The sequence below is a fragment of the Mobula birostris genome, chromosome 7 (genome assembly GCF_030028105.1).
Source record: "Mobula birostris isolate sMobBir1 chromosome 7, sMobBir1.hap1, whole genome shotgun sequence".
NCBI classification, from domain to species: domain Eukaryota; kingdom Metazoa; phylum Chordata; class Chondrichthyes; order Myliobatiformes; family Myliobatidae; genus Mobula; species Mobula birostris.
The window spans coordinates 98,310,983-98,323,465 of record NC_092376.1 but is presented as its reverse complement, the minus strand read 5'-3'; the positions used below and the strand labels follow the sequence as shown (position 1 = coordinate 98,323,465).

The 12,483-nt window shown below is 42.3% G+C and overlaps 1 protein-coding gene across 1 annotated transcript in view; it reads left to right on the top strand.

The window, feature by feature from the left end:
* lcp2a (lymphocyte cytosolic protein 2a) overlaps positions 1-2,247 on the top strand; it is a 207,920-nt gene extending 205,673 nt beyond the window's left edge. The window contains exon 21 of the mRNA XM_072263528.1: positions 1,142-2,247. Within this exon, the coding sequence (XP_072119629.1) occupies positions 1,142-1,267 (126 nt within the window). The 3' untranslated portion in view covers positions 1,268-2,247. The remainder of the gene's footprint in view (positions 1-1,141) is intronic.
* Positions 2,248-12,483: the final 10,236 nt, after the last annotated feature.

Sequence of the window (12,483 nt, the reverse complement as noted above, 5' to 3'; positions counted from 1 at the left end):
TAACCCAGTACTACCTGTCGCATGGTCAGGTGGTCGGCGACTAAACCAGCTCCCCCACCAGGCTTGCCTGCTGAGGAGGGTGGCTAGACACCCTGCAGGATGAAAAACAAGACCTGCCAAAGGACAGATGAACCCTCTTGTAGGGTCAACAGCCATCTAGCAAACACGTGCTGCAAAGCGCAGAAAGGACATTCACTGCAACAGAAGTTCCCCCAGCCGTCTTGGACCTCACCATGCCACTGGATCCGGGAGGGGATATCGAGAGGGTGGGTCTGGACCTGTGCAACCCCCTACTCACCTAAAATCTACTCACACACACGCTGTTCCTTTCTGAGGAGTGAGGTACCACCCCACTAACTGACTGAAAGGAACCATCATCATCCTATGGGATGGATAGCGAGAGAGAAGGAGAGGGGGAGAGAGAGAGAGAGAGAGAGAGATGTAGAAACATGTGATCATCAAGTTTGGTAAGGAAAAAGGGAAATGCGGGGTAATGTTTAAATGGTGAGAGATTGGAAGATGCTTCACAGAGGTACTGGGTGCTTTGGTACTCAAGTCACTGGAAAGTTAACACACAGGTACAGGAATACATAGAAAAAGGTTTGGAGGAGAAGAATAGAGACGTCTTACTGCAATCATGTGGGGTCCTGGTTTCATTTTCAAAGGAAGGATGTCAAGGAATGCAAAGAGGAATCATTGATTGATACCTGGGAGAGGAGTTTATGAGAAAAGATAGGCAAATTGATCCATGTATCCTTTTAAATTTAGGAGAACATGACAATCTTATTGAAATATACAAAATTAATATAGGGATTGGCAAAGTATCTACTGATACTTCCCCATCCCCAAGTCCACAACAAGGCACAGGCCAATCAGGAATGATGTGATAAGAAAAACTGGATAATTTTAACACCAATGCTTGAATTTCCATCTTCCCCATTGATAATCCCAGTCCATAATTTAATAGCTATGGTCTTCTTGAGTAAATCTTTGAACCCTTTCCAAGACCTGAAGTGTGAGAGAAATTCAACAACACTTCAGCAAAGACCAAATCGATGATTCTTTTACAAAGCCACCCGGATCCAAATAATTCATTACAAACCTTGGCATTGTACTCAAATTGTTTTGATTTATTCTGCAGAACTTCGGTTCAGTGACCGAACTTGTGGAGTACCATACACAGGCGCCACTTATGCTGATTGATGGCAAAGATCAGCGAGGAGGACAGAGGAAACAGTGCACACTGATATATCCTGCAGCTCCATAGACACAGCTATACATCAGGCTGACTGTCAATGCTCAAAGCAGCCAGTTGGAACTCTTAGATCTTTTTAAACAAGAACAAAATGAAAGTGGATCGTGTTCTCCCTCCACTGCAGAGATGTTAAGTATCTTCAATTGCATTTTCTGTAACTCTGTATTTAGCTCAATGTCACAATGGAAGGGAGGATTATGATTAGCCCTCAGAGATAGGTACTGCCCTCACATCCAAACAAACAACTCCCAAAAATACAACACCAAACACACTGTCCCAACACACCGTCCCATCACAGTATCCCAACACACCATCCCATCACACCGTCCCATCACACACTCCCATCACAGTGTCCCAACACACCGTCCCATCATACCGTCCGATCACACCGACCCATCCCATCACACCGTCCCATCACATCACACCGTCCCATCACATCACACCGTCCCATCACAGTGTCCCAACACACCGTTCCATCACACCGTCCCATCACAGTGTCCCATCACACGGTCCCAACACACCGTCCCATCACAGTATCCCAACACACCGTCCCATCAGTGTCCCAACACACCATCCCATCACACCGTCCCATCACACACTCCCATCACAGTGTCCCAACACACCGTCCCATCATACCGTCCGATCACACCAACCCATCCCAACACACCGTCCCGTCACATCACACCATCCCATCACATCACACCGTCCCATCACAGTGTCCCATCACACGGTCCCAACACACCGACCCATCACACCGACCCATCACAGTGTCCCAACACACCGTCCCATCACACCGACCCATCCCATCGCACCATCCCATCACACCGTCCCATCGCACACTCCCATCCCACCGTCCCATCATACCGTCCCATCACACACTCCCATCACACACTCCCATCACACCGTCCCATCACAACATTCCATCACACACTCCCATCACACCGTCCCATCAGTGTCCCAACACACCGTTCCATCACACCGTCCCAACACACCATCCCATCCTACCATCCCATCACACACTCCCATCACACCATCCCATCCCACCGTCCCATCCCACCGTCCCATCACACCGTCCCATCACACTGTCCCATCACACTGCCCCACCACACCGTCCCATAACAGTGTCCCATCACAGCATCCCATCAAACCAACTGATCATGTCTATCAAACTCTCCAAAACACAATTCCGTTCCCCTGCCTCACCAACTGCTCTCATCAATAGATTTCCATCCTTAAGAACCAAAATAACTTCTGCAATTCCCAATCCATTTGACCTACACCTAACATATTGGCTCATTCTCCTTCTTTCAGCATCACCTGCCACTGTGCAGCCCTTAGTTTTATGAATTACTCTGTGAGAGCAGAGGGACTCATTCACACATTTTGAAGACGTGGGTATGTACAGACTTCAGGGTTATCCTTGTCTTTCATGCATCCCATAATACACGGTTATGCACCCCTTGCTTCGTAAAGCATGTCCTCCGGCTTGACTGATTGTAAATATAACTGAGAAAAAATACAAAAGTGGATGAAATCAGCTTGTTTCACCTAGGCTGTTGCATAACAAAATACATCATTTGTGATTTGAACCTTGTACCATGAAATGTGTTTTAAATTACTTATATGTATTTGTGTTTAAAACAAAAAAATTAACAATAGAGTTTTGCTGCAAGTGATAGTCTACAATAAAAGTGAAAGATGTATTTGAAAGTGAAGAACTGTAGATACTGGTTGTCTGAATTAAAAGCAGATCCTGTTAGAGGCACTGATAAGGTCTAGTGTATAATTTAGTACAGTTGGGCTTTTGAATCCCATGCAAAATCTGTCGCAATGGCTAACATTGTAGTTTATAACCTCAATAGTGTTTATTTTTAGTTTGCCTACTGACAAGGTTTCCCGGTGCTGCTGAATGCACCGGATTAGTTTGCTGATGAACATGAAACTCAATGGACTGTGATGGAAAGTTGGATTGAAATGTTGATGATATAGTATATATTAGACCTGGGGCAGAACGCCACAATGGATTTGTCTCATAAGATTATTTTTGTCAACAAAATAATTCTGAGAATTATAATAAACATCAATTGCTTTGTTTCAACTTCAATGTGTTGTACAAAAATAGATCTGAACTGATAACCATCATTCTGTAGATTAACTTTACAAGTAATCTTTGATGTGATCATGTTAATAATAGTGTTAATTAGCATGGAAACAGGCATTTCAGCCCATCTGATTAAAAATGGAACAAAATAGACCTATCCATATTGATCCCATCTGTCAATACTTAGTGCTGAGCCTCCTATGCCTAGGTGATTCAAGGGTTCATCTAAACATTTCCTAAACGCTGTCAGTATCTTTGCTTCCACTACTCCCTCTGACAGGGTATTCCATGTACACTCACAGGAAAAATGTGGTCAAAGGCTCTAAAGGTAGGGCAGGGCAGGGTGACACTGGGAACATATCAAAATCACTTAAAAGTTGCAAAATACAGGTCATTGGACCTGTTGGGTCAGCCAAACTATAATCATGGAGAGGGAAACTGTGTCAATAATCACAAACAGGTGACCAAGAACAGAAATGGCCATTTCTGATGTAAACAAAGAGAACAAATTACTTGAAAATCATTGGATACAGAGGGCTACAACATATCCAGACAGAAGATGAGCTTCTGTTTCATAACCTTATAAAGATAGATTGCAATGGTTCAGGACAGAGTGGGAGCAGGATGACAAGTTAAGGTTGCAGGCAAGAGTCAACCTTTGCAGACTGAATGTCAGTAATCCAGTAAGTGGTTACCCAATCATATTTTGAACACTGATTGCTAAACGAGTTTGGAAGAAGTGCAAGTGCCCTCCTATTCCACTTGGAAGGACTATTAGGATCCCTGGAAGACAGGAAAAGAAGAGATCAGTAATGTGGAAGGGTCATAAGATTAGGGAAGTCAGTGAGGATACAGGAAGGGGATAGTTACTTTGAAGTTCTGGAATGGGAGGGGAATACGTGTTGGTTGATGGAATCTCGTACAGGTTGGTGGGGTTCGCAAAGGACAACCTATTGAATGGAGACACTGATGATGTGGAAGGTCATGGAAACTCTATCCTTCCCTTTCCAGAAGGAGAGAGGTTGAGAGCAGAAGTATAGAGAACCAAGGAATATGGAAGGTTGGATAAAGAGAAGACAGGAAGCATGTGGCAGGTACAGAGAACCTGCCACATGCAGATTTGGGGCAATTATTATGTGAGATCCATTAGTGTGGTTATGTGCTTAAAAAGAAAATAGGGAAGGCAAAGAGAAGTTATGAAATATCACTAGAGGGCAGGATGATAAATATTATAAATATTCCAAGGGCAAAATTAAAAAGAAAGAATATGGCCTTATTAAGAAGAGAGGATATGAATACTTTTCATTAGTATTCATAAAGGAAACATATTTTATTGTTGGAGAATTCAGTAAAAGCATAGATGAATTCTAGCGCAAAACTCCAAAAATAAAGAGGATGTACATGCAATCCACACATAGAATGTTTGCATTGCAAGAAAACCATTCGTTCCACAATTTTCCATAAAGATAACTCTATTTCTAATTAAATTTGTAATATAAATGCAAATGCAGTCCTACAGGATGTTTTCTCTCAAGAGTAATGATAGTACACAGCTGCTGGTGAACAGCATGGGGGCCACCTTGTAAGTTTCCAAAGCAAACCTCTTATGCGGCCAGCAGCTGCCTTTGGAGACACAAGCAACTGCTGATGCTAATTACCTTCCAGACATACATTTTTAAATGCATATCAAATATAGTTAGTATAGTTTAATGATATAACTCACAATAAATAACAATGGTCATTTAGGCTTGCAACGAGTACATAAATTTATAGACTGGTGTTAGACATCTTGTGAATAAATAGTATGGAAAATTCATAAAATATCCACTTGACAGCACAGAGAATTTACCATGCTAAAATACCACCACTTTATCTATGTCTGTGTCAAAAAATGTAAATTGAAAAAAATAAAAAGACAAAATGTGCTTTATTTCATATTTCATGTTTATTTATTTAACTTCTCCCCCCACATAAATTCTGTAAAATCAAATCTGAGATTCCATATCTCAGACTTTTGTAGTGATTTGTGAATTTCATAAGGATAATTTTCCATTGTATGGATAACATTGATCTAGGGGTTAATTGCGCCTGTTTCCATTGTAAGAATAACATTGATCTCGGGGTTAACTGTGCACATTTTCTTTGTATGGATAACACTGATATAGTGGTTAACTGTGCTCACTTCCATTGTATGGATAACACTGATCTCGGGGTTAACTGTGCTCGTTTCCTTTGTATGGATAACATTGATATAGGGGTTAACTGTGCTCATTTCCTCGGAGGGTTGAAGGGTGGATTAATTCCCCAGGACCATATGAGGTTTATCCCAGACTGCTGAAGAAAAGAAAGGAAGAGAATTTTGCATTTCCACTGTCCACAAGTATGGTACCAGATGAATGGAAGATGGCAAATCTGGACCCTCTTTTTGAAAAGCTCAGCAAGGAGGAACCTGGTAATTACAGATCTGTAAGTCTATCATCAGTGGTAAAGAAGGTATTGGAAAAAAATATAAAGAGAAGAGCTAATGAGCATTTTCATCAACCTCATTCATTCCCTCATGAAAAAAAAAACATGCAATTGGTTGAATATGATTAACTTTTAAAGATCTGTGCTGGTCTCCCTTTATTAATACATTCACCCAAGATGATTATTAGATCTGTACCAGGTCAATGTTTGTTAAAGCTTTCCCATCACTGACGCTAAACTGACTGTTTTCTAGTTACTGGGCCTATCCTCAGCCATACTTGTGAACATGGGAATAGCAATCATTACTCTCTGATCCCCTAACATTACTTCTGTACCTGAAGAACACTGACTGGAAATTTATTGTCATTGTCTCATGATTTCTTCTCTTGCTTCTCTCAAAATCCTAGGATGCATCCCATCCATTCCTGGTGAGGTAGTTTCCATCTACTTCTCCATTAATTATTTTTGTACACCATGGCTCAATTATCTGCTCCTTCACTAATACTTTGAAAATCCCCTTTCCTGTCACCTTTTGAGAAAGAGAGTTCCAATCTCTCACCACCCTCCAACAGGAAAATAAATCGCCTTATCTTTATGTAAATTTCTTTAAAAAAAATCTTTTTCAAAAAACAGGGCAGGCTCACTGCATCTGATAAGGCCAGAGACAACAAAAGGAAGAAAAGATGACTTTGCTTGCTTTAAGTTCTTGTGTTAGATCATTAAAGCTCTTCAGGTTTTTGAAGTTTCCCGAATACACATTCAGAGGACCTTATTCAACTCCCTCTTCATCCATCCCCTCCATCTAACTACCCCATGAACCGCAGTTAGATGCCACCTCTATGCTTCTTTCCATTTCATTCCCCAAGATCTCCAGAGTTTGAACACTCAGTGTTCATGTTCATACAGTCCTCAAATTATCAAAGGACAGAATAACCACATTTTGTATCCATATCGTGAGGTGTGCCTGTCTTTAAATGGCACAAGCACAGAGCCAAATAATAGTCTGGGTATTTCTGGCTGGAACAGGATTCCCAGTAGTGCCTTTAAATGCCCTGTTAATTGTATTTTACAATTCCATTTGCCTTTCTTCAGTTGTTATCCTTTACACTGGAAACATCTTCACTGGAAAATCCTATTTATATTCTGGATAACACTACGAGTGTCAGTTCAGATCCCCATCTCTTGTCTGAGATGAGAGTGCTTGATATCACTACATAGGCTGTCTGTTCTAGGTTTCTGCATGCTTGCTTCACATTTCCTGATGCACGGACTAATAGTTGCATCATTTGATTTCTTTCCAGGATCTTTCTTTACTGCAAGTAACATCAGTTGAATCGGAATATTTTCAGGTGGAATTTTTAACAAAAGCACTTTGAAAACACAATAGATCACATCATAAGAATGTACTATGGTAAAATTCTCACCACAGAGACAGACAGTTGAGGTTCAAATCACACTTCAGAAACTTATAGAGTTACTAACATTGCAGGGGTGCCATGTTTCTGATTAGATGCTTAACCATGGCCTCTTCATAGGGACCTAGGAGATTATACAATACTGTACTGAAGATCAAGAGGCAACATCACTAAGCTCATTATAAAGATAGCATTTTGTCAAATGTTTCTATTGATGAATTCCCTACTGCATTTCTTACATTCCATCAATAACCACATCTCAAAACTGTAAAGTTCTTTCGGACATCCTATGGTTGTGTCAACATGGTACATGTAGCCTTTATAGAAACATAGAAAATAGGTGCAGGAATAGGCCATTCGGCCCTTCGAGCCTGCACCGCCATTTATTATGATCATGGCTGATCATCCAACTCAGAACCCCGCCCCAGCCTTCCCTCCATACCCCCTGATCCCCATAGCCACAAGGGCCAATTCTAACTCCCTCTTAAATATAACCAATGAACTGGCCTCAACTGTTTCCTGTGGCAGAGAATTCCACAGATTCACCATTCTCCGTGTGAAGAAGTTTTTCCTAATCTCGGTCTTAAAAGGCTTCCCCTTTATCCTCAGACTGTGACCCCTTGTTCTGGACTTCCCCAACATCGGGAACAATCTTCCTGCATCTAGCCTGTCCAATCCCTTTAGGATTTTATACCTTTCAATCAGATTCCCCCTCAATCTTCTAAATTCCAACGAGTACAAGCCCAGTTGTTCCAGTCTTTCTTCATATGAAAGTCCTGCCATCCCAGGAATCAATCTGGTGAACCTTTTTTGTACTCCCTCTATGGCAAGGATGTCTTTCCTCAGATTAGGGGACCAAAACTGCACACAATACTCCAGGTGTGGTCTCACCAAGGCCTTGTACAACTGCAGTAGTACCTCCCTGCTCCTGTACTCGAATCCTCTCGCTATAAATGCCAGCATACCATTCGCCTTTTTCACCGCCTGCTGTACCTGCATGCCCACTTTCAATGACTGGTGTATAATGACACCCAGGTCTCGTTGCACCTCCCCTTTTCCTAATCGGCCACCATTCAGATAATAATCTGTTTTCCTATTTTTGCCACCAAAGTGGATAACTTCACATTTATCCATATTAAATTGCATCTGCCATGAATTTGCCCACTCACCCAACCTATCCAAGTCACTCTGCATCCTCTTAGCATCCTTCTCACAGTTAACACTGCCACCCAGCTTCGGGTCATCCACAAACTTGGAGATGCTGCATTTAATTCCCTCATCCAAGTCATTAATATATATTGTAAACAACTGGGGTCCCAGCACTGAGCCTTGCGGTACCCCACTAGTCACCGCCTGCCATTCTGAAAATATCTCAACATATCTCAACATCTCAACATATCTCAACATGTGCCTGTGCATATTTGCATAAATATGTGCCTCCCACAAATGCTGGAGTAATTTGTAGCAAAAAGGATAGGGTTGCCTCAGGTTTAATCACTATAATTGTAAATACAAAACAGAGTAGATTTCAGGTCAGGTCTCAGAACTTACCACCAAATCCTCCAAGTAACTCAGCACTCTGCTCTCAGCCCCTAAACTGTCTCTCAATTAGCACAGATGACATTGTTTACATACCCAGCCTCATAAATTGGTAACAATTCTATAAGCACAGGTTAAAATCACAGGAATGAGCAACAATCCTGATTCTTGCTGGTCTGAAATGGCTGAACTTCTCAACAAAACCACCAGGTGGTGACAGAAGACCTTGCACAGGAACGGAATCTCTGCAGCATTCGTACCATTCCCAACGAGATTGTGGGAAGCTAATTCAATGTAATATCCATGCCGCTCTCATAAAAGAGAAAGCATGTGGAACTAATTTTCTTGGTGCCACAGAGCTCAACATAAAGGCATTTCACCAGCCACTGAGACAGAAGAAACTGCAGATGCTGTTTGCCGAAGAAATTCAGCGGGTCAAGCACCCAGATGGGGGGAATTATCAGACTGTAGCCTGGATATAGGAAGCAAATTAAATTCAAGAGTTAAAATTGGCATGTTGCAAAGGTAATACTACAGTTGTTATCGGGAATTTCAACATACAGGTAGACTGGGAAAATCAGGTTGGTTGTGGACCCAGAGAAAGGGAGTTTGCGGAATGCCTCAGAGATGGGATCTTTGAGCAGTTTGTATTAGAGCCTACCAGGGAGAAGGTAATTCTGGATTTAATGTTGTGTAATGAGCCAGATTTGATAAGGGAACTTGAGGTAAAGGAGCCATTAGGAGGTAGTGACCATAATATGATAAGTTTTAATCTACAATTTGAAAGGGAGAAGGGAAAATCAGAAGTGACAGTTTTACAGTTGAACAAAGGGGACTATGGACCCATGAGAGAGAAGCTGGCCAAAGTTGACTGGAAAGATACCCTGGCAGGGATGACAATGGAACAACAATGGCAGGTATTTCTGGGAATAATACAGAAGGTGCAGGATCAGTTCATTCCAAAGAGGAAGAATGATTCTAACGGGACTAAGGGGCAACCGTGGATGACAAGGGAAGTCAAGGACAGTATAAAAACAAAAGAGAGGAAGTATAACATAGCAAGGATGAGTGGGAAGCCAGAGGACTGGGAGACTTTTAAGGAGCAACAGAAGATAACTGAAAAGGCAATACTGGGGGAAAAGATGACGTACGAAGGTAAACTAGCCAAGAATATAAAGGAGGATAGTAAAAGCTTCTTTAAGTATGTGAAGAGGAAAAAATTAGTTAAGACCAAAGTTGGGCCCTTGAAGACAGAAACGGGTGTAATTATTATGGGGAACAAGGAAATGCCAGATGAGCTGAACAGGTACTTTGGATCTGTCTTCACTAGCAAAGACACAGTCTCCCAAGTGTAATATAGGACCTAGGGTAACGGAGGAACTGAAGGAAATTCCCATTAGGCAGAAAATGGTGTTGGGCAAATGATGGGCACCCATGTGGCCAAGTGGTTAAGGCATTGGACTAGTGATCTGAAGGTCGTGGGTTCGATCCCCAGCTGAGGCAGCGTGTTGTGTCCTTGAGCAGAGCAAGGCACTTAACCACGCATTGCTCTGTGACAACACTGGTGCCAAGCTGTATCGGCCCTTGCCCTTCCCTTTGACAACATCGGCGTCGTGGAGAGGGGAGACTTGCAGCATGGGCAACTGCCGGTCTTCTGTACAACCTTGCCCAGGCCTGCGCCCTGGAGAGTGAAGACCTTCCAGGTGCAGCTCCATGGTCTCACAAGACTAACGGATGCCTTTAATTTAATTTAAACTGATGGGACTGAAGGCTGATAAATCCCCAGGGCCTGATGGTCTGCATCCCAGGGTACTTAAGGAGGTGGCTCTAGAAATCGTGGACGCATTGGTAATCATTTTCCAATGTTCTATAGATTCAGGATCTGTTCCTGCGGATTGGAGGGCAGCTAATGTTATCCCACTTTTTAAGAAAGGAGGGGGAGAGAAAACAGGCAAATATAGACCAGTTAGTCTGATATCAGTGGTGGGGAAGATGCTGGAGTCAATTATGAAAGATGAAATAGCAGCACATTTGGATAGCAGTAACAGGATCGGTCCGAGTCAGCATGGATTTATGAAGGGGAAATCATGCTTGACTAATCTTCTGGAGTTTTTTGAGGATGTAACTATGAAAATGAGCATGGGAAAGCCAGTGGATGTAATGTACCTGGACTTTCAGAAAGCCTTTGATAAGGTCCCTCATAGGAGGTTAGTGGGCAAAATTAGAGCACTTGGTATTGGGGATAGGATACTGACATGGATTGAAAATTGGTTGGCAGACAGGAAACAAAGAGTAGGGATTAACGGCTCCCTTTCAGAATGGCAGGTAGAGACTAGTGGGGTACCGCAAGGCTCGGTGCTGAGACCGCAGCTATTTACAATATACATTAGTGATTTAGATGAAGGGATTAAAAGTAACATTAGCAAATTTGCAGATGACACAAAGTTGGGTGACAGTGTGAAATGTGAGGAGGATGTTATGAGAATGCAGGGTGACTTGAACAGGTTGGGTGAGTGGGCAGATGTATGGCAGATGCAGTTTAATGTGGATAAATGTGAGGTTATCCACTTTGGTGGCAAGAACAGGAAGGCAGATTACTATCTGAATGGTGTCAAGTTAGGAAAAAGGGAAGTACAATGAGATCTGGGTGTCCTTGTTCATCAGTCACTGAAAGTAAGCATACAGGTACAGCAGGCAGTGAAGAAAGCTAATGGCATGTTGGCCTTCATAGCAAGGGGAGTTGAGTATAGGAGCAAAGCAGTCCTTTTGCAGCTGTACAAGGCACTGGTGAGACCACACCTGGAGTATTGTGTGCAATTTTGTTCTCCAAATTTGAGGAAGGACATTCTTGCTATGGAGGGAGTGCAGCGTAGGTTCACTGGGTTAATTCCAGGGATGGTTGGAATGTCATATAATTGAAAGATTGGAGAGACTGGGCTTGTATACACTGGAATTTAGAAGGATGAGAGGGGATCTGATTGAAACTGTGTGGTCCCTTACATTCAGAAACAGGTGAATTGATCGTGGGGAACAAGGACATGGCAGACCAATTGAATAACTACTTCACTAAGGAGCACATAAATAATCTTCTGGAAATAGTAGGGGACCGAGGGTCTAGTGAGATGGAGGAACTGAGGGAAATACATGTTAGTAGAGAAGTGGTGTTAGGTAAATTGAAGGGATTGAAGGCAGATAAATCCCCAGGGCCAGATGGTCTGCATCCCAGGGTGCTTAAGGAAGTAGCCCAAGAAATAGTGGATGCATTAGTGATAATTTTTCAAAACTCTTTAGATTCTGGATTAGTTCCTGAGGATTGGAGGGTGGCTAATGTAAACCAACTTTTTAAAAGAGAAGGGAGAGAGAAACCGGGGAATTATAGACCGGTTAGCCTGACATCGGTGGTGAGGAAAATGCTAGAGTCAGTTATCAAAGATGTGATAATAGTACATTTGGAAAGTGATGAAATCATTGGACAAAGTCAGCATGGATTTGTGAAAGGAAAATCATGTCTGAGGAATCTTATAGAATTTTTTGAGGATGTAACTAGTAGAGTGGATAGGGGAGAACCAGTGGATGTGGTATATTTGGATTTTCAAAAGGCTTTTGACAAGGTTCCACACAGGAGATTAGTGTGCAAACTTAAAGCACACGGTATTGGGGGTATGGTATTGATGTGAATAGAGAATTGGTTGGCAGACAGGAAGCAA